At 42.0% G+C, this 22984-nt stretch overlaps 1 protein-coding gene across 6 annotated transcripts in view; it reads left to right on the plus strand.

Annotated features, from left to right (window-relative positions):
- Nucleotides 1-366: 366 nt before the first annotated feature.
- UNC13B (unc-13 homolog B) overlaps nucleotides 367-22984 on the plus strand; it is a 209623-nt gene continuing 187005 nt past the window's right edge. For all 6 annotated transcript variants that reach the window (XM_032675045.1, XM_032675049.1, XM_032675046.1 and 3 more), the window contains exon 1: nucleotides 367-449. In XM_032675045.1, coding sequence (XP_032530936.1) covers nucleotides 428-449 — 22 coding nt within the window. In that variant the 5' untranslated portion in view covers nucleotides 367-427. The remainder of the gene's footprint in view (nucleotides 450-22984) is intronic.

The following is a 22984-nucleotide window of genomic DNA, read 5'->3' on the forward strand; positions in this document are numbered from 1 at the left end:
TGTCCCGTACAGGGGCAGGACTCGACGATCCCTGTGGGTGCCTTCCAAATCGGGATGTTATGGTAGCAAACCACAACCTGTGCGAGGACGGGACAGGTAAACGCTGGCAAGCAACTCCCGCGAAAAGACACAGCCAGGACGCCACTCCTCCAGCGAGCTCTCCCGCCTTTTGCGGGAGCGAAACAAAAGCGATAGAAGCCGGAAAAAAAAAAACCCCAACCAAACCACAGAGGAGCAAAGCACCCAACCCCCCTCAGCCAAGCGCGGCCCCCCCAGCTCCCCGTCCCTCGGGCGCGAACTGCCCCTGACGCGCCTCTCGTCACTCGGCCCTGCCCCGGCGGGACGGCCCCGCCCCGGCTCAGGCGCCGCCGCCGCCCGGTGTCCGCGGGCGGCATGAGGAGAGCCGGGGGCGGCTGCCGGGGCCGCCATGTCGCTGCTGTGCGTGCGAGGTGAGCGGGGCGGCGGCGGCGGGGTGGGATAGGGTGGGATGGGATGGGATGGGATTGGGGGGGGTAGGGGGTGTCACGCCTGGGCAGGGTTTGGCTTTGTCCTGGGTGAAGTGGATTTGTGCTTCCCGGGAGCCGGGGACGGGGCGTGCCGGTGCCTCCCGGCGGAGCCGCGGGGCGGCCTCGGCCCGCAGCCGCCACCTGCTCTCCCGCGGGGCGGGAGGTGCCCGCACGGCCGGGGGGCAGGTGCGGTGTCCGGGAGCGGCGATCCCGGGCGGCGGGAGCCGGAGCCCCGGGAGCCGGGAGGAGCCGGGAGGAGCCGGGTTTGACTTTGGGAGTTGGCTCGGACACGAGTTGAGTCGCTGCCGCCCAGTGAACCGCGCTGTCAGGAAGCAGGGCTGCTGTCACTCCGTATACTCGCCTTGTACCGTGCATTGTTACTTCAGGCGCATCCCTTATGTCCTTTTCATCCTGCCACCAAACCTCGTCCCCTGGCTGAACAGGTTACGGGCACTTTCTCTGCACAGTGGGTTACAGTGATAGCGGCTTGCTCGCCATCTCCGGTTTTCCGTCTCTTGCTCCCCTTGTGCCAGAAAATAAATAAATAATAAAATATCCCCGGGGAAAACCATCTGCCACAGGGCTCACGCTACTGGGATGTGTCTCCCTGCACTGAAAGCCGTGGTCACAGGGCGTCCCCGAGCGCCAGCCGTGCCCTGCGGCTTAAAAGTATAGTTTTAATGTTCTCAGCTCCTTTGCCAGGTATGATAAAAAAACTGGCACTGGTGTGCTGCTGATAGTTCAGCTCTTCTTCCGCACACACGTGTTGATTTGATAGCAGCTCCTTTATCCAGCTGCTTGTCACCTTTTTGAATCAAAATCCATGTGTCAGTGATGATGTTAAAAAGATGCCAGCTGAGCATCTTGAGATGTGTTGTTTTGGGGAGAGCGCTGTTCTTGGAGAGTGTTACTGAATAAAGTTTCAGCCCTCTTATTAAACATACATTGTGTTTAAGGACTTAGGAGAGGTGCACAAGTGTGAAGTTTATCTTTAAAATGCTTTTCATGCACTTCTGTGTAAACTGTGAAACACAGATTTGTCTAGTCCGTTTTGAAGGCTTTGCCAAAATCTCTTCATTGAAGCTGATTCTTAGTGGCCGAAGGATGCTTATATGTTACAGGTGTTTCTTTTTTCTTTTTGATGGTTGTAGTCAAAATGTTTTCAAAGTGTCCTTTAAGGAAATGTGGTTTTGAGCTTCCACTTGGAGCTGATTGTGTTAAAAATGTATTTGTACACCATTCACTAAGACTAGTGGTAGAACATGAACTGGATGATTGAGTTGTTGAAAGTATCTTCCCTTTTCAGAGTGTTTATTCTTGGTCTCTAGAGTTTTCGGGACAAAAACATTTTGGCAGCCTGGAATGATGTGGTCTTGTGTTAGATTTATTCTTTGGTTGTGTATAAATAGCTGAAGAAGAAGCTGGTCACTGTAATGGAGAATTACTGTGAAAATGGTATCTTTCATTTCCATCTGCTGTGTGAACACAGTAGACAACATCGGCATTAATTTACATAGATGATAATGAGCAACTTTATCATAGGTCTGCAGAATGTAGTCACTTTACTAAACTTCAAGAAACATGTTTTCTGAAAGAGCCATGATTGAAAGGCTGAGCTGATGAGATCTCACAAGTAGGAACCATCAAACATGAAATGGTAGTATGTTGAGGTAGAGCACCCTGAAAAACAAAACAGATACCGGGAGCTAAGATAAAAAAATACCTTCTGGGGCATGGAAAAGGCTCTATTAACTGGCACTTCTTAAAAAAAAACAAACCCAAAGAGTGGCATTTTCTTCATTTTTTTGCCTTTTCACTGAAGTGAACTAATCTTGTTGAGGCACCAGTGAGCTGTTATTAAGAAAGTTGAAAAAGCTGATTTTTTTTGTATTAAAAATGGTACACATATAAGACTGCATAGTAATGTGGAGTTGGATGGTGTAGACCTAAGATTCAAACAGAAGGAGAACAAAAAAAACCATGCAATAAATGTAGGCAGTTGGGACACTTTTAATAGCATCTGGATTGCAGTTTAACAGATAAAGGGAAATGTGGAAAAAGCCCTAAGTGTCAGCGTCACAAGAAGCCTGGCAGCCAGAAAGATAGTGTTTTAATTTATTGATTTATTTTCCATCCCCCTTGAATTACGCACATTAATAGTATTTTAATGAATGGCTAATCTAAAACAGTGCTCACCAAACATGTCTGAGTGCTGCCTTTGTTCCTGAGAGAGCAGCTAGCACACATGGCTTCTTGATCTCGTGTTTAGCAGTACATTTCTTTTACTTTTTATTCCTAGGGAACAGTTTTGGTTTTTTGTTTGTTTGGTTTTGGGGTTTTTTTTGGTGCATGTGTGGTTTTTGTTTTGTTTTGGTTTATTTGTTTTGATTTTTTAATTTGTTTTACTTGCTACTGTTTTGTTATGTGGTCGGTTTTGTCTTTGTTCCTTTGGTGTTTTGGTTTGGTTTGGTTTGTTTTTTTTTTTTTTTTTTCCAGAATCATTGAGCTATATCTGCCACAGAAGTAGGAAGTACCTGGCTGAAAATCTAAGGCCGGAGGAATTGTGAGCCTGCTGGTGTTCAGAGGACCTGTGTAGTGAGCCAGTGGTAACGGGCTGTTGTAGGAGCAAATTAAGGGATTCATTTGAATCAGTAAAATACACAGAGTGTGTAAGTGAAGTGAAGGAGAAAAGAAGTCCTGAATATTACATGATTGAGGCTTTTAGGAGACTTCTTTGTATTTTGATTCCACTGCTTAAGTGCAAGAGAGATTGCATACACTCCTGTTTAGAGCAGCTGTGTCTGGATTATGTCTGATAATCTCCTCTTGGCATAGTTTGCTTTATTAGTTTGCATTTAGTGTTGTATTTGCGAAAACAGCACATATTAAATAAAACCAATCCCAGGGAAGCCATCTAGTTTTCCACATCAGTCTTCCACTGTCAGCTTCCCTGGTCTTCTCTTGGGACTCTTGATCTTACCTCACGTGTCAGCTAAATTAAATTTCTTCTCGTGATCTTTCCTGTCTTCTGACTTGGAGGTAGAAATAAGTGCTGTCTCAGCACAGCTTGCAAGGGTCATAGCAAAGGAAGACCCTGCTGGGGCTGGATCACCCGGTCACAGGCTCTGTTTGCGTCATTGTCCTCACACGTCAGGCCCTTTCACTTGCTCACTTCTATTACATCTTGCTTTGTCCCCGGCTCTTGCTCTCTCAAGACACTGATGCTTCTCTTACGGTTTTTCTCCCCTCTGCTTTAAAGCAGCTTATGCTGTGTCTTCATTGTTGTTGTATTCCCAACTGCTTGACGTACCTTATCAGCCTGATAATTATATTGCCAAGGATACTGGCGGTGGGGTTCTTCCCTCATCCCTGTGCACAGAACCCATTACACAAAAACACAGAAGTGCTTTTGTGTAATGTCCTTTTATCTTGGGGACCGATCTGCAGTATCAGTGTGAGACTTGGCTGCCAGAGGTCTACCGGAGGTACGTGGGAGACTGATGTAGGTGAACTCTTCTGGCCTTGCACTCTAGAATTTTGAGTTGTTGACTGCTGTGTGAAATGACACTGTCTGGAGGTTAGGGATGTTATTGTTTTGCCTACTGTGTATCTTTTAGCTACTCTGAATAGTTAGAAGAGCTTGTTATCTGGTGACATTTTTGTCAGAACAGCTGGAGTGTTGCAATACTATTCAGAGAACTTAACTGTGTGTCCAGCAAAATGTGAGTTCCAGTACCTGTGCACCAAACTGTACTCTGTTGACATCCAACTGAAAGAAGCAAAGAAGGAAAAGGGAAATGGATGTTAATGATAACAGAAATTAAAACATGTCTATCCTGTGGAGTACTTAGAAATATCTGTATCTAGAAGCCCAGTAGTCAAGTGTCAGGACTTTTTGTTTACAGGATTTTTCCTCACCCTGATGCAATAGCCACAATTTACTTTGGTGTTCTCTGTAAGACTGAATGCAGTGCCTCCACCTTTCTCTCTCGAGGGTGAAGGTCTCTCTGGCTGGAGCTCCCTGCATTGTGCACTCATAAATAGTACTCAGCAATCGAGTAATTGCATTGCTGTGTTGTGACAGTATTCTGAAATAGTTGCAGAATTGAAAAAAAAACCCCTTCCCATCTTTTTATAGATCAAAATGGAAAAGAACATAATTGGACATTAAAAGTGGTAGCAGAAGTACACATTATAAAGCTAGGGCATTAAAACACCATAATTTTTCATTTAGAATTTTCTGTGTAAGTATTACGAACTCTATTTCTCTAGCAGTACTTAGTGAGGAAGCTACCAGTGTATGTAGTGTTGGAACTAAATGAAGTGTGTTAGAAATTTGGACAATAGGGGTAAGATAGAAGCGTTTTCTACTAAATGAGCATTTTTGTGTTGACAGTTAAGTTTGAGGTTTATAAAGCTATAATTGGTGGCTTAGTTGGAGAGAACTTTTAATATTTCAAGCTTTTTCTGTTGTTAAATAATAGTAATGTTTAAAACCTACAAACCACATTTGGCTTTTGATTCACAGGAGATCATTCAATTTCCTGTTTCAAACCCTCAATCCTTCCGCTTTGGGCACTGTTACTGCAAAAGTTCCAACAAACAGTGTGGAGTCTACTTTTTAGGTATTTAGGGACTATGAGCTACTTGAAACCTCCCTGTATTTCTCAGTGGGATGAAGGAAATGTACAGAGGTGCTTCCTGAATTTGAACAGTGTCGTCTTCCTTCTTGATCCCGTGGTGTCCTGTGAGTTGACTCCTTCAGTTTGGGATCTGCCAGGCCAAACTTAGTAAAGTTGTTACTACCATACTGTTTAAATATGCAGTAAAGTGATTTAATCCAAATGCTGAAAGATCCTAATTTTAAACTGTAGCAGTCTGAGAGCTAGTTGCAGTTTACGCAATGGCATGTGCAAATTACACTGCTGCTTTAGATCCAGGACCTAATTTCAAATATGTGACTTGAAGGCATGTGAAATGCCTATGTCTAAAATCATCCCCTTAGAAATTTCCTTTAAAATTTTTTCCTGCATATTTTTTTTTGATGCCTCGTGATCAAATTCTATTCCATGTTCTGAAAAACATGTGAATCACTTGCGGAAAGCTGTTCCCAGTGCTCTTCCAAGAGAACTTAAATTGAAATGTTGTGCCTAATAACTCTGTTGCTTTTTTGTTCTGGTAATTCACTGTGTGGTCTTGCAAACAGATAGAGAACTGCTGTGGAAGTCTGTAGGGTCTTCCCTTACTCTGCCTGTTTTGTAAATTAAAGCTTACAAGTTAGTCCCCGGCATTTCCTTGAGGTGGAAGTGTGTGAAAGCACCTTGCTGTTCTTGCTTCTTGTTAGATAGAAAGATTTCTGGAGTCTGTAGTTTGAAAGGTTTCTCTTTAGCGTTTGAATTTGCTTTTCTTTGTAGTCTTTATTTTCTGACCGTACTTATAAAGTTTCTGTAGTGATGAATGTTGCATTTAATATTGATTTGTTGATCTTGTCGCTGTTAAATGGAGAACTAAAATGTGCTTTACTTGTATTGTCAGCTTGTGCTTATCTGAGCATGCTTTAGCCATCTTTGCCAAGGGCTGTGCTGAAATAATGTTTTGCTTGTATGCTGTGACCTGTAAAATTTGGCAGATGCTTTGTGTGATACGGATTCCTATTCTATAGGTGTATCCTGGGTGTTTGGATCAGATCTCTTTGCGTTTAGCAGGATTTTAGATGCTTTTTATTTTTTTCTTCGGCCCTCTTTGTACCTGATTAGGCTGCTGTGCATAATGATGCTTTCATTATTTGCCTTTTGACTGGCTTGTATGTCCTGCTTGGTTTTGTGTCAATGGCAAATCCCCAATTGAGCAGGAGCGAAACATGGCAGGCACTTGGAGCGGGAAACCCCACTGACCATGACCAGTCTCTCAAGTGGCTGACCATTACTGTTTCACTGGATTCCTGCCATACTATGTCATTTTACGCCACATTAATAAGTCATATATCTCAGAAAATTCCATGCATGTACAGCTTAGATAAGTCTGTCCAAACTGATTCTGAATATTGGGCATAATTTTTATTTATAACTTTAACTCCTTAGACATTTCAGACATTTCTCTGGAGTGCTCAGTGGTCTTGTAGGTACCTGAGCTCCTACAAGTGTACTCTTGAGTGTCACCTTGGGTGTCGTGCTCTGCTCTTCTTGGAGCCTCTTTCCTAATCTCTTCAGGTGCATTTAAAGCCAAAGTCACTGGGCTGCAGACTGCTTCACTGACATGTGAGTGGCAGTTTTCTAGACCTTCTGATTTTTATTACTTGCATATTGGATATTTAACATCATCTTCACTCAGTGATGGGCTGGAAAGTGCCTGATCTCACAGGTGCTTGCTTTTTCCTGAGAATGGGGCAAACGTTTGTTGGATGCCTAATGCTTTTTCACCATTAGCTGTGAAGTCAACTGATGGGATGGGAAGAAATACCCTTACTGGTGTTTTTTCTCTTAAAATAATTAGAATTTTTTGGATATATCTAACTCTCATGCTTTTCCTTGCGTTTAACTTCCTACCTCTTGAGCCACACAACCTGTGCTGATACTGTTTATTTCTTGTATATTTTACCATGGCATTATAGCTCTTTGGGGTGGAATGGAATTCAGCTTGAGGAGTAGTGGCTTTTTGGCCCCCTGGAAAACTCCTCATAAATGATTCCTGCATCTGGTTATGACAGTTTTGGTTTGAATTTATTCTTCTCAGTCTATTTTGTAATAACTACTCTCAATTGCATGAAGTTAACCCCCTCTGAAATGTCCCTTGTTTCTGTATAGAGATTGTCTTTGGACAGCCCATGTTGTATTTTATTTGATCACAGCTACTGCAGGTAACTTCTAACTAATTGTTTTGTAGAAGGAAATCATAGTGGAGATCCAAAATAGGTGTTCTGCTGTTCAGCAGTTTTTGACCTGGAACTCTACTTACAAGTTTTGAAAGACTGAAGAAATATTGATAGTTATATAAATGAACTTTCCAGCATTTTTCTGTTTAACTGTCTTTCCATGAGTAATACTGTCTTCTGTGGTGAGTTCACAGATTTCAGTTAAATACATTATGGAATACACTATGTCCATCTGTATGTGTAGTTCAGCTGTGAAGAAAGCTTAGGTTTAATCCAGATTTAAAAAAAAGTTAAACTGAGAAACCTCTGGCTGATAGTTTTATGACAAGATGCAAGTGGGATTTACGTTATGCATTGTAAAAAGCTGAGATACCCAACTCTTTCACCAGGCTTTCAAAATAGATTTCTTACTGTTCTTTTAGGTTATTTTCCCCATTATGAACTTTTGAATAATTGAGTAACTGCACTTCAAAATAACCAGTAACACACTCAGTACTGACAGATGTTATTCCCTTCTTGTGTAGCATGAAGTGCAAGAGACCAGCTGTGTCTAGGGGATCAAGTTAGATCAGGTTAGAAGTCCTCAGCCGAGGAATTCTTTTGACTGATGTTGGTTGAACTTCATAAGCACCATGTTAATGGCATCGATTCATGTCCTGCTGTTGTGGAAAGTGGCAAGGAGTGGGAGCACAGTACTGGCAGGTACTCCCTCTCTCTGACTGCTAGGGCATCTTAAAAATGAAAGGGAATGCTGCCAGTTGTGACTCAGTTTAAACCCTCTGGCATACTGCTCAAATATATGTTCATCCTTTTGACAGATGAGCTGAGGTGGGATTTGGGCAGAACTGTAAGGGAGTTGGATACCTGCATTCAACCTGTAAGCGTATGCTCAGAGTTCTTCAGTTCATGGAAATCCTATGCTGAGAGAAAATTAAATTGAGGCATTGTCAGGTATGAATAAATGTCACCTGCTTTGTTTGCAGGGTTTACTTTTGCTGGCCAAGCTTAAGTTTGTAAAAGTCTTAACATTGGTGGGCAGGGTGCATGGGATAGAAATTGTGATAAAGGGATTAAAGCATTTTACTTTGTTCCCTTTTGGATTGCCTGTGTCTGGGGAGTTGGAGCATTTAGAAACATAAAGAAGGTATGGGTTTTGGACAACCTTGTGCTGATCTCAGACTCCTGATACTCTTCCTTGCATTTGAACAGCCTGTATAAATGGAAAGTGAATTGGACTGGGATGTCTTGTCTGATGAGGGATAAGAGAAGGTGTCTTGTTCAAGATAATCTCTAGCCTAAAACTGTTGGCAAGTTTTAAAAGAAGTTTGGCTTCAAGCCTTGACAGTGTCCCTTTAAGGAATACTGGTTTTAACCTTATTACTTAAAGCTCTTGTGACTTAACTCTCTTAATTCTTTACAGCTAAATTCTCTGCTAAACAGACTCCAGCATTTCCACCATGGAGACCTAATTATCAGGTATAAAATAACTGCAGAATTACACTTCTGAGTATTGGCACACTCAATGTTTATTTTCTCTGCTCAGGCACTCAGTGTAAGAAACATCATAAACGAAATAATATGCCAAAGGACTTTTTGGGTCACCACTCTGTTCAGATGAAATCTGCAACCTATAACCAACCTGCTGTTGTCTTTGTTGGCATCTGCTGAGGGAAAGAGTTTGTGTCTGGAGCTAAGGATGGTGGCCCATTAAACCCTTCACTTTTTTAAGCTGTTGTGGCAGCCCTGTGGTGCAGTTCCTGTGCCAGAGATGCAGGCATTTAATAGGGCACTATAACTATGAAGGGACTGCATCACCTGGAACCTTTTTTCTAGGGTGATGTAGGGCTGTTGTCCAAGGTCTGGGCAGTGAGGTGAGCACCGGTGCTGTGCACAGAGAGCAAAGCCCCAGACTCAGGCACTGGTTTGGAGCTTGTGTGCTGACAAAGCTGCCTTGTGCTTTTAAATGTTCATGGAACTTTCCCCATGCCATCTGTCTTGGCGTGCCAGAATTTTTGGAGTTGTCAAAGATCTATCTGATTTTTTTGTGCCACTGGATACCTGATGGAGGCCTGAGGAGCTGTGTGCTTTATTCTGCTCTGTACTGATAGTCGGCATCCTGGGTATCATAAGAAAGTTACTTACTGTAAACCTTTTTTTCAGCAAATCCTTCATCAAATTTTTCTAAGACTGCTGTGCAAATGGAGTTGAGTTTGGGGTTTATTTATTTTTTTCTTTAGTTGCTCTAAAGTATGTCTTAAGGATGTTTCAAAACAGTTCTGTAAGTCAGGTAGTGGAAAGGCTAGGCATGAAGAAATTTCTCTTAAGCTATGTTGTAAACTGAAAATTTATGCTTAGCAAACATACCAGATTTCAGTGAATAAATATATATGTATGAATATGTAGATACCTAAATTTCTAAAGAGAAACCCTTTGGAGACATTTTGCTTTCCTAAGGACTTGTATGAACTTCAGAACAGGTTTTCAGAAAACATCCAGGGACTTGAGATTTTCAGTACCTGCTCTGATTCACATTTAGTTATCACGCACAACAACCACAGTCCTTTGCAAACAGAAGTTCCTGTGGAGTGTTAGGGCTGCAGTTATACACTGGAGGGCTACGAACCCTTATTCTGGAAATCTTTAGTAACTGTTGCTTCCTATAGGGCCAGGAATACTGTACACTAGTTGACATGATGCCAAGGTAGTTTATCAGCTTTGAGTGAGGAAGGAATTTGACTGTTGACTAAACTATTACAGGCATTGTAGAAAATTGTCATTCCTTTTCTGTTCACCTTCCAAATTTCGTGAGTTATTCTTCATCATAAGACTTCAGGCAAGCAGGTGATGTTCTTTAGAAGGTCATTTGGCCTCTGTGGAAGGAACCCTTCTTGTGACTCCTCTTCGAGAGCCAGAGGGGCTGTAAATTACTAGAAAGCTGAGATTGCCTCTGGTTTTGGATTTGGGATTTCTAACCGTACCAAAATCATAATGCCATTTCCTAGATTAATGAAGTCTTGTTTTTAAACAAATTTCTCATTATTTTCTGGTTCAGACATCCCCCAAACTTGAACTCCTGATCTGAACCTAAACTTGTAGTGTGCAACTTGAATTTAGCATGCAAAATGGATATGGATTATTGGGGAGGGAAAAATGGACGTGAGACAGTAGCTTTATTTCAATCTTTCCTACCTGGTATAGTTTGCTGTGTGTGCAGAATTTTATTAGATTTTGACCTTTCAAATTAAGTAAGTGGAGTCTGTATATGCTCCATTTCAATAGGAGATTTTTTGAGGAGATTAACTGCTTATAAACTCCATAGTTATAAGGCCAGAATGGATTGTTGTAATCATCTAATATGACCCTCTGTAGGACATAGTATTTTTTAATATAACAACCTAGAGTCTTATAAAAAAGATCAGATTCTGAGCTAAAACTGATGAAGGGTTTTCTACAGTTCTCCACAGCTTTATGTTGATTATCATCATATGTGACAGATTTTTGTGTTTTATACTGAAGTGGTTTCCTAGCTTCAGCATCAGAACAGCAGAAGTTGTTGTGCCTTTCCTTAGGTTGGAGAAGTTGTTACGAAAGTTGTACTCCTAGCCCATCCAGTCCTTAAGGACCGGAAAAAAATGGAGTTTGGTAACATCTGTTACTTGAGTAGAGGCCTGTGGATGTTGTATTATGACTAATCTGACTATATTGAGAAGTGTTTCCATATTTTTCGACAGTTAAAAAGAGATCAAGACATGCCATGACCTGTTGGATTGCAGTGTTAAATCAGTATGTTGTTGCACTTTTGATAGGTGGGAGGAGTGGCGTTTGACAGAGCTTGACCTACAGAACTTTTACTTCTGTTGTAAACTTGAGCTTGAAGTTACCATTCTGTGTAGATCTGATACTTAAGTCAAAGATGTAGAAATTAGTTCAGGATTTATTGGAGGAGAGCAGCACGTGACAGAAGTTTGAATATATATGAGTTAACCCTGTGCACACTTGCTGGGGGCCTGCACTGTAGAATTTTTTTTTCTCAAAGAATGGAGCTGGAGCTGGTGTTGGAGATGAAATAGGGGTTACATGATCTTGAAATGACATGTGCTACAGTTACAGAAAGCAAACAATGACAAACATTTAAATTAGTAGTGTTGAGTTTGTTTCCAAAGGGATGCAAAGACATTAATGTTGTAAAGCAAAGTGGGGAGCTTTGACTGAAGTGGTGGGAAGGGGGCTGTTAGTGAAGGACTCAGAACTAGCCCCCATAAGGTTAGCTGGAGCCACGAGGATTGGGGGTTATGAGGGGAACAGAAATTTTGGAGGGGATGTCCTGCTGTGGAAAGAGAGGAATAGAGGTGACTGGGAAAATTCCACTGGGTTTTGGTGATGCGGAATTGTAAAGCAGCATTAGTGTGGATAAAAGAGAACCAGCTGGGCCGAAACTGCTTTGGGAGGAGCTGATAAGAGATTTTACCGCGATAGCACAAGAGATCTACTGCACGTAGTCCAGGGTTTAAATATGGGTAAAAATCTTGTAGTATGGTTGGAGAGAACCATTTCTGGGTATTGTCACTGTGAAAGATTGACCCCCCACACCAGAGAATGGATGCTGTTGGTGATGGCTGGGTGTAGAGAGCTGTGTTATCTGGCAGTTTCACCATCAGACAGTGACTGAAGTCATAAAATTGATGGAGTGAACTGTAGACGTGACTTTGAGAGGCACAGAAGATGCTTCAGGGAAGCTGGACCTAGAATGGAACTTGGTTTGAGTGATCACAACTGAAACTAGGTTAAGGTAAACAGATAAACATGTAGATTAGCAACTCTCCAGAGAAACTGAAGAAGCTTTTTGTTGAAGCAAGGAGCTTGGATACGGAGGAGGGCATGCAATTCAGTGAAGCTACAGGGGTAAATATTAGCATCTCAAATAACAGAAAAGGCTCCACCTAGGAAATGACCCCAGAGCTGATGATTCATCTGATCATTGCATCAGGATATGGTGAGCAAACACAGAACCTCTGAGAGGTGTGGGCAAAAAATCAGTTTCTAAAGGAAGGTGTATATTGAGGATGAGGAAGTCCAGGGCTAAGGCAGGGGCTTCCACCTCAGCAGACAAGGTGACATCTTGCAAAGGGTAATAAAACAGATAACAGAATGTGCTTTGGTCATAGGAAAAGGAGAAACAGCCATTTTCCAGAGAGGAAGGAATGAGACTTCTGTGTGTAGGGAGAGGGAGTTGAGTAAGGATGAGCTGGGTATGGTCCCTGGACTGCAGGAATTATTTCTTATGAGGTTGAAATTGAAAATGCTGCACAGATACATGGGGTGGGAGCAAAACTTCTAATACCCTGAATTTGAGTCTGGTAATCTGTATCCCAGAGTGCTTAAATATGCAACACTTGAAATCTGTGCTCTGTTAGCAGAAGTTTGTAAGCAAGCAGTCACGTAAAACCACAAGTGGCATCACCTAACTGGAGGGCAAGAAAGGTGGTTTCTGTGGATTGGCAGGAAGATAAGGAGAGGAGTGATAGACACGGGTAAGTATGGATCTTGACTTCTAAAGCAGGCAGGACTGTGACAATATGCAAGGTTTAAAATACACTTTTAAGAGAGAATGGTAAAAATTTTACGGACAGATGAAGGCAGTGTGGAAGGCCACTGGGTATAAAATGTGGCGTGTGTTCGTGAGAGGAAGGTTGTGCTGGGATAGTCTCTTGTTTCTAGATGAAAGCATGCATCTATTCAAACTTCTGTAGTATCTCATATATCCTGTAACAGACTTTTTTTTTTTTAAAGAGAATTGGAATTGGCAAAATATATAAAAAGTTTATAAGGAGCTGACTGTAGCAAAAGCTAGGAATGTGGCAAAGACTAGTGGGAGAAGCAGATAGATGTCTTCCACTTGTGTCATGGCAAGGAAAAAAATAGCAATGTGTGTGTCAAAGCTGTTTGTAAGACAAGTCCTAATAGCATAGTAAATTTGGAAGCAGATAAGTATAATGCATGAAGGACTCAGTGACTCCTGAGGAGAGTGATAATGAAAATGAGTCGATGTTATGTAGGAGAGCTGTACACTTACAGGCAAATGACAAGCATTGCTGAAAAATGTGAATCTTGGTGAAAGGGGATGTGTTGGGGAGTCCTTGTGACTCTGCGCCGTGGTGCTGATAAACAGAAGCTGATGGGATCTGTGACTTGTGTCCATAAAAAACACCAGGAAATTAAACACAGGGTGAAGAAAAACATTGAGGTGGAGGATTGTGTTGACATTAGATATAGAAGGTATAAGTGTGCCATTAATTAAAGTGTAGGCTGGAAGGTGGGAATGGTTTTTAATGATTTAAGTGTTAAAGGTGTTGGGAAAACCAACATTACAGTTGGTGGTCCCAAAGGGCCCTTCCAGTCTTACTATCCTCACAGAACTAACTTAATTGTGATGTAAATTACTGTTCTTACAACTACTTGCTATAGACAATTTGTATATTAAGGTAAAATTTTGAGGTAGCATCTTGCTTAGTTACAAATGTTAATAATAAAAAAATTAAAAAAAAAACCTTCAAGTGAGGGAACATGCTCATACTCAATTGTTACCTAGGGCTGTTTATTTTAATGATTTTGATTCTTATTGCGTTTAGCCTGATGGAATTTCGCTTTATTTTTTGTTAAGGCCCAAATGCAAGAAAACAACATGGCTTTTGGAAGAACAGTCTTGGGCACAGTCCTTGTCATTAGTAAGACCTGCTCGTGGTTTGGTTCTTTGTGTACATGCTGTGTTGAGACAAAAATATTGGCAGGTGAATGCTAATTGTTTGTGAGGCGCAGCTCTCTCATCTAACTGTCCTATTTCTACAATTTGATGGTGTCCTCCAGGAACCAGTGTTGTCTGAGCAGTTCGTGAATGCTAAAAGTAAAGCCAGACTGCCAAATAATTGATTTGCCAGCAGCGTTCTCTTAAATGTCCTGTTCCTGCCTGGGAATCTCATGCAGTTGCACCATAGCTCATATCCTGATCAGTTCTTTTACTCTCTCCTAATGCTTGCAGTCAAGCTTATTTCTGTCTCCTACATATTAGTCTTTTCTCTGGTTTGTGAAGCCAGACCAGGAAATATTTAAACAACATAATATTATGTTACTGAAATATTACTAACATTTTATTAATATTTTAATGAAAATATTTTTTGAAGTAGACCAATCGCTCTTCATTTGGTGTGGGAAAACACAGGTGCTGGAAGCTGATCATTTGCTGTAGTATGATGAGATGTTTTTGCTTAAAAAAAAAAAAAAGGAAGAAATCAGAAAAAAAAAGTTACTGAATCCACCTCAAATGTGCTGTTGCTTTGTTCTTTAGCTTCTCTTTTAGTGAATATGCTAGACTTCTGGAGTCGAACAGTGGTATTTGTTAGTATCATATTTTAACTCAGTGCCTTTCAGGACAAACTTGTGCTCTGTCCTGCTTGATAATTAGCCATGTTCCAGTTGGCTGATTGCTTGCAATTCTGTAACTTAAATCGAAACTACCAGAAAACAGACCAAGGCTGTGACTAGGTGGCAATCACTTCTAGTGTGGTTAGTCAGCAACTCCTTTTTTCCAGGGTGCATCTTGTTTACACTAAATCTGAACAGGGAGTGTAGAAATCTGAGTCATGAGACTGTACAGGTGACTTGAGTGCTTTTGTTGACAGGAGAGAAGCACACACCAGCCAAAGGACAAACACACAAGTGGTTTTATTCTGTCATTTCTGCTCTGTCTTCTTTGGTACCAGAGTAGTTGTGTCTTCAAGCAGCTGTTACCTGGCTGTGACCAGGCTGTGTGATTTGACCTAGTAACTCTGGCAAGATTCTAGTAATTTGAGTGGCCTTTACCTGTATGTACAGTGTCTGAGCAGCAGCTGCATATGTTCTGTGTCTTTTCAGAAATGATTCTGTAAAGAGGTGTATCTTATTTTCAAAATAAATAAATAAATAACCCCCCCCCACAAACCCCAAGAAGCCATTTTGTCCATTCATCTGGTTTCTGAATTAATTTTAAGGGGTTTTGTTGTGTGTGTGTTTTTTAATTATTTTTATCTTTGCTCTGTGGCCTTTTCCCACACCCCTCCAAACCTTTTATTATAAACTAGTTGAACTGTTGTTGTTTTTTCATCAGAGTCAGTTTACCAATTCAGGCTGGCTCCTAGCAGACCTAATACATTATCAGTCTGTCTCTTTTCCTGCCTTCTGGTGCAATTATATGTCTTTCATTATGCATATTTCCTTAGTCTTTGGCAGCTGGATGCATATATGAGTTGAAGTCTGTTTTGTGTAAAATTAAGTGGGGTGGTTTTGTTCTCTTATTCAGTTAAGGCATTTTCACTAACTTAAAATAATGTATTTCCGAACCTTGAAGAACTTGAAAGAAGGACAATTACGCCACTGAAAATTGGAAGCCTCCTTTACTGCTCTATCCAGTAGTATTTATCTTATACATCTGAAAATTCTGAAAGGCTTGATAGAGTTTTTTTTCCCCCTGACATAGCACAGATTCAGGAGTAGGGATGCTGTCTTTTCCAATCATAAAACAGTTGAAAGTTCAGGAGAAATTTGTAACCCATAGAAACGCCTTAAAGCGAAGTGACCGAAGCATGATCTAACAGAATACATCTTCTGAGAGAGTCACACGCTCAGTAACTCACTCCAGTATGTTGCACCCAAACTGCTTTTTTTACTAATAATATTAAGGCTGCAGCAGAATATTGGAGAGGCGTGGCAGCTTGGATTACTGTTTAGTTCACCTCTTGGTTGGGGAACCAGGTCGCCTGACAGAGCTGTCTGTGTTGCCAGCGTCAGGAGGATTAACCTCTCATAATCTCTGTGATTTGAATAGGAGATTTTGTTCCTGTCCTCACTGCTCAGTTCAAAGCAGCTGTCTGGCAGAAACTTCAGTGGATCTTCAGCAGCCTGTCTGTACTGGTCAGACAAAATAAGGAAAAAATAGATGTTAGAGAATTTCTCCTAACTGTGCTTTTTAGCAACTTAAGTGTTTGTATGGTAAGTAAGTGTTTAGGTGCAGCTAGCTGTTCCATGGAATTGGGGAAGCTGGACACATCCTCAATTTTCTTTTTGTTTACAAGGTGTTCTGTTACACAAATAGGGTCAAATCCATTTCTCCATCACCACATTCTACTTCCCCAGCCCCTGGGAAAGCAAACTTTGGACAAAATCATGGTCTCTTGGTTTGTAAGCACAGCATAAGAGAACTTCAGTGTTGTGTTTATTTTCCCAGTCCTCAAGAAAAACGTAACCAATCCAGACCAATCAGTTGGAGGTGATGCTCACCTGCCTGCCCTAGCTCAGGCCAAAGCTAGGAGGGATTATTCGGTCAGCTAAGGTGTGAGTATCTGCCCTTGAGGAGTGGTGGTGTTAGTAATAAGGGATTTAGCTCTCTGCTTATAGCCCCACAAAATTTGAAGGATTTTCTTTTGTGTATTGTGGTTGTGGGAAGGCTGTTCATTTTAGTTTTGAAAAAAGCCACCAGACTGTACTTGCTGTGCTGGACAGGTAGCAAAGCATCTTGCCTCTCTTTGATAGTCCCTTTCCTTTCAATGTAGAGTGATATGGGTTTGCCTGTGTTGTCTGCCTACTTTAAAACATCCGATACTGCTGTCAAGTGACAGCAAACATGTGTAGCAAAGAGGCTAAACTGTAAAGTGAGGTGTCTGCAGCATGCATTCACCGTTGCTGTTGAAGAAATACCAACATGGAATTCAACTGAAATTGCCTGTTCGCACCATTCTTGATTATATTGGGAATGGAGGGGATTTGGTGGTAGAACAGACTGTATGAAACTCTGCTTTTGAAAATGTCACCTCTGGGTCCTAAGCCTGGAGGCATATTAATTTATAGAGTAGGTACTGCTGTATCATCATGCCATGGTCTTTCCTAGGAATTGTCTGGGTGTTTGTATGGGCAAGATATGGGCTAAATGGGCTTGTTCTGCAGCCCTTACTATCATTATATGGTTTCTCATAGTGCAAGCTCTTGCTGGAAGTGTGCAAAGAGCCCTTTGGTCTGTGGGACAGAAGACATCTGGTTTGGGACCCAAGTGTGAGATGTCATTGGTGTCAGAGAGGTTCTTTGGGAATTCCAGCATCGAGTTTGAGCAGTGGGACTGTCAGACTTATCAAAACAAGTGATGTTTGGGGAATAGTGAATTGCAAATGTTGACTGGCTTTGTCATTGTGCTGGGAGAGGCAGTAACCACAAGGCAGATATCTGTGAGGTGATAAAAAGGGGTCTCTGTAGCATATTGCTTGTGAATGTTCTTGTGTGACTTGGTTGCAGTTCTCAGTGGAGAAATAGGACAGCAGAACTGACATTTCAGAGCCTTTCCTTGGTGAAGAAAGCCATTTGAAGATAGTTTGAGTGCTCCACTGGCTATGTGTCAGAGCCTGGGCATTTGGTTTTGAGTAGCAAATGGATGTTGAGATGACAGCTGGGAGTGAGGTTAAATTTCAGGTGGATGATAACATGTCTGTGGGAAGGTTATGAAGGAGCAAAGCACAATTCTAAATACACATCTGAGTATGGTGGCTCTTGCCTTGCTAGAATTAACTTGTCAGTTGATTGAGCATTGAGATTGTGATTATTGTCAGATAAGCTGAAAAAGTGAGCAATGCTCTCTCTCTCTCTGGAGAGCAGCACACAAGCAGGAGGCACCTTGTGCTCCAGCACAGGCTGTGGGGCTCTTGAGAGCTGGACCAAATACTTTCTGCATAGCCTTTTAAGGACAATAATGAGATGCATTTCTAGGGGAAAGATTTTTGTCTGGGCACTGGGAGGCTATCATTCCAGCAAGTCCCAAAGTGGGCAGAAGATGGCTTATGATTTTCAACTTGTTTTAATGACCTGAAAGACAACTTGAACTCAGTGGGTTGGTCTTTTTTTTGTGTTGGCTGGAGGAGTGTCCTGCCTGCCATCTGAACTGGGGGACTATGCAGGCAGGAGACTGGGGATAGGGAGACTCTTGCCTGGAAGAGCATCTGCAGTGATGGGAATTTCTAGAAGTGTCCTGGTGTTGGGTATTCCAGCATGATGTGTTCCACTCCCCAGACTGCTGCCTCCATCTCTCTCCTCAGTGTTTCACCATAAAAGCTGCTTGGTAAGTAGAAGGTTCTGCACTTTTTCTCCTTCCAAGTGTGTTTCATGTAAAAACTGGAAAATATTTAATGGGCTGTTGGCACTCTGGAATTGCTGGCAGTGCTAATTTGTTTCGGGAGGCTGTAAAGTTCGAGACTTGCATGTTCCTACTTTTTTTATTGCTTCCCAGGATCTGATTCCAGCTTTCTTGGCTGCATGGTTCATGAATACACTTCCCCCCCCCAGCCAGAAGAAACAATATTGTCAGGCTTATTTCAGCTGTTCTTTATCTGAAATCAATTGAATGCTTCCTACTGCCTTTCAGGAAGCTTTTTCTGGGATCAGCTGTAAGTAAACTTTTTGCAGCTTCCTTACTGCAAAGCAGAAGTTTCAGTAAGTGCTAATGCTTAATGTAACAATGATTTGATCTGTGGTTTACAAAATAGCTTATCAATGTTTTAAGCATTTTATTGGTAAGATCTCCTGAGGCTTTTTTGGATAAAATGATCTGCATGTTTTAAAATGCTGGATTCCTTTTGCAGTGCTGAGTGGTCATGGTGTATTGATTATGTTTTGCCAGTATAGATCCTGTTCTGTGCTAGATTTTTAGTAAAATCAACGTATCTGCTTACAAGTTCAGAGATGAGGGGAGTTCTGGGTTTTGGGACCTGTCGTTTTGTGAGTCTCCTCCTTCCTTTTCTCTCTGTGAACCCTGTCCTAGTTGTTCTACCTCAGATACTTTTCGAAGCAACAGATAACCTGACCTTGTTGCCTGATACTACTTTCTGGAGAAATGCTGGTATCAAGGATTCAGAAGAGCAATCTGATGTCTACTTCTAGGAAGGAATCAGTTGCAGACCTCTTTAGTTTTCCTGTTGCATTTAGTTCCCTGTCACAGTTGTTTTCTACAAGTTGCATACATAATTTCAGTTCCATTTTTCCTGTTATACAGTTCCCTGGTAAAACACTCAGTTTGTGTTTCTTTGAGATACATGTTTCATTTTGCTGTGCAATACTCTGATGCAAATGCAATCCCCATGGTATATCTTCTGCAGCACTATTTACAATTTTTTTAAATTGCTGTAGTGTTTTCTTCACTTGTGAACTTCTGTTGCTGAAATAGTTCAAGGAATATTTCAGGTAGTTGAGTTCTTGAGCTAAGCACCAAAGTAGAATCCATATGAAACTCTTCAGTTGAGGAGGTTGAAAACCTGTGTGATGGTAAGTCAGTGTGTCAAATCAAATCTGGTAACAGATTAACCTGTAGACAAGACCCAGATGCGTCTCTAAGTGTCTGAATCTATTTTGTCATTGAAAGTGTTTAGAAGCCTATTTACATTAACTGCCTCTACATTAAACCAGCACAGAAAGTAAATTGAATTGTCACTCCTTCTATCACATGAAATACCTTTTAGAGAAGTAGGATCTTTTAAGAGAAGGCTTCTTTTGATGATGGGGACTGAGTTTTATTTAAAAAAACCCCAAACCTCAATTGCTAAAGGGTCTGCAAAGTTGGTCCTGTCCTCCAGGTATACCGTGAGAATGTGGATTTTGATTGCAGTGTTTGTAACTGCCAGAAAGGATTTCCTATGCAGTCGTTTAATTGGTTCTGTTTATGTTATCTAGTAACTTCGGTAAGGATGGAAAAAGCGGAACACTCTGAAGCTCTGATGCCAGCTGTGCTGTGCTGTATACACTTACCAAGTTTTATGCGAAAGCTGAGCTGAAAAGTGACAATATTTGCAGGAGGTGTGAAATTACCCACTTCAGTAACGGGATCAAACTGCATGATTCAGCAAAGTGGTTTTATGTGTCTTTTATTTTATAATTGGTTCAGCACAGTATATTAGCTGTTGGTTTGATCAATTTTGTGTAGATTGGCCATCGTGTTGTCCTGCCAGCTCTCTCAAGTTTATGTGCAGGAAACACCGTGGAATATTCCAGATACTTGGTCACTCTGCTGTGTCACTGTCATGTCCATTGGCTATGGCAGTAGTAGAGATTTAGACAAGACTATGATATATATCTTTATATAAAAAGGTAGGCATTTTTTGGGTAGATTTCAGTTCTTTGCTAATCATAGTTTGTCCCATACGGGTGAAAATTCTGGCAAGAAGTAAATGTTGGGGTGAAGCTTAGTAAGCAGAACCAGGCAGCAACTACAGTATCCCTCTGGGACTGATCTGTCAGCCTCAAGGTGTGGAGTGCCTGGTCTGTGGAGGGAAGCAAGTGGGGTGCTATCTATCTGTAGGTTGTAACACGTGTATGCGTGCAAGTCCTTGATCCTAACTGACCAGAGAATTTACAGATGAACAGGGGAGCATCTAGTGAGGTTTGGTGGTGTGGAGTTATTGGGATGTGTACTTTCCTAGAAATCCTATATGAAATGGTGCTGAACGTGAATGTATTGAGTGTATGTCCACTTAGCGCAGGAATCTGGAAAACCTTTCAAGCAGTTATGTGTCCCAGCTGCTGTCAGTCACTGTCCAGTGTGCAGGAAGGGTGGAGTCACTGGTAGAAAGCTGTTTGCTGGAAATTGTATTGTAAATCAAAGAGACTTAGTAGCTTTGTGTGTCTCTGGACAGGATAATGAATTTGTAGGTCATCTGAGCAGGAAGATGCTAATTCACGTGAATTAGGAGGGATTCTAATTCATTCTCAAGACATCTGGCAATATGGAAATCCCTTGGGTAGATCAATTTGCTATCTGCAGACAGCAGAATAGAATCTCTCTCTCCCCCACCCCCTTCTTGAGAAGAATCCTTGAGTGGTGGTTGGTTGCTGAAGGGAACGTACCTTCCCTTTGTTTGATGTGCTTTCCAAGGCCTTGGGAAGGGCAAATCAAGTTGTCCTGTGGGCATTTAGAGTGGTCAAATTGAAGAAAGCTCTTTGCTATATGAATGGCAACTGCAGTGTGTAAGTGCTTTGTGGTTTGGATTTTTTTTTTTTTCATTTCTGTGAACTATTAAAAATTAATAAACTCATACTGTGTCCACTCCAATTTTCCGGACTACTTATTAAAGCAGATCGATCCCCCGGTTCAGCTGAGGTGAATTGGCTATCCGGATTCCTCCACAGTTGTCTCAGTCAGCAAGGTGGTGGATTTTTGAAGGACTATTTCAAGCACTATGTAGGAAAAATTCTGCCCTTAGATGCAGCCTTATTTCTTCAGGTACTTTTGAAAATCTGCGCTGTGTTCCTGCAGTTCCTGAGTTACCCAGCAGAGTGGCATTTCACAGTGGTTCCTCTTCCTTCTGGCAGCAGGGAAGTTCTCTGAACAGCCCAGCCCTCATTTCACATGAAGCAGTAACAGAATGTTATCCTCCGTGTACTGTGAAATTCGGCCTCAGCTTTTACGACTGCTGGTCCATGAAGGTGCCCACTGTGTTTCCATTATGTCATTCTCAAGGGGAATACACTGGGGCATAAAGTACTCTCTTTTCTTCCCTGCTTCAGTGGACCAGTGTTTATATGTAAACCAGCGGTTTCTTTTGCCTAGCAGAAAAACGAAGTACAAAGCAATAAATGTGACTTAGGTCCTGTGTCTGTCAGTGGACCCTGAGGCCAAAGGAGTCTCTCATCTGCAGTAACCAGCCCAGCTCCGCTGGGCTCTGCTGCGAGGAGTCGGAGCCCGAGTGGAACCTGCTCTGGGCTCTCTGCAGTTACAGCGGAGGCTGTTGAGGTGCTGCTGAGTGCTGGTGTGTCCCTGGGACCTCCTGTGCAATTATGCTTCCTCTGAGCTACTTCAGGGAAATCTTTTCCTTCTGAACATAATTTAGTTCTGAATGTATGAGAATGTAGTGGAGCCTTTCTTTTTGGACCTGTCTCATGCTGTGGCTGTGACATGTCGAATCTTCATAACAGACTCAGGAAACCATTGTACTGCTGTTCTATCCAGCTCTTTCTTTCTTGGAGTTATGAAGCGAGGAGTAGAGGTTCATGGCACAGTCAGTACTGCTATTCTACTCTGACACATGCAGTTGCATTTAATGGCATAACTAATGCTACTGGGCTTTAATAGGGATCACGTGAAACAAAACAGTGACTGACTTAAAATCAGAGGTCAGATCATTGCATGGCCTCTTCTTCCTCCAGCCTGGAGCACCTTTGGGTTCAGGTATTGAGACAGACAAGGGTTCCTCACCCTCAGGTGGGAGATGAGGGTGTGCAGTCTGTGCACATTTTGATTTCCAGGGGAGGAAAGAGGCTGTGGAGTCTCGCTCACTGAAGATATGCAAGAACTGTCTGTGCTCTAGGATGACCCTGCTTGTACAGGGGAGGTTGGACCACAGGACCCACTGTGGTCCCTTCCAACCTGGCCCATTCTGGCAAAGGTCCCTGTGTGTCAGGGTGGGATCCCCAGGGACAGGGCAGTCCTCATTAGATGTGCCAGTCTTGTGCCACTTACCAGCTATGTCGTGGATTTTATAAATAACTTTCAAGAAGTGAGTAGGAGGTGTTGAGTTTCTGGCTCTGCTATGGGTTCATGTGCTATAGC

Source organism: Chiroxiphia lanceolata, chromosome Z, assembly GCF_009829145.1.
Source record: "Chiroxiphia lanceolata isolate bChiLan1 chromosome Z, bChiLan1.pri, whole genome shotgun sequence".
In the NCBI taxonomy this organism is placed as follows: domain Eukaryota; kingdom Metazoa; phylum Chordata; class Aves; order Passeriformes; family Pipridae; genus Chiroxiphia; species Chiroxiphia lanceolata.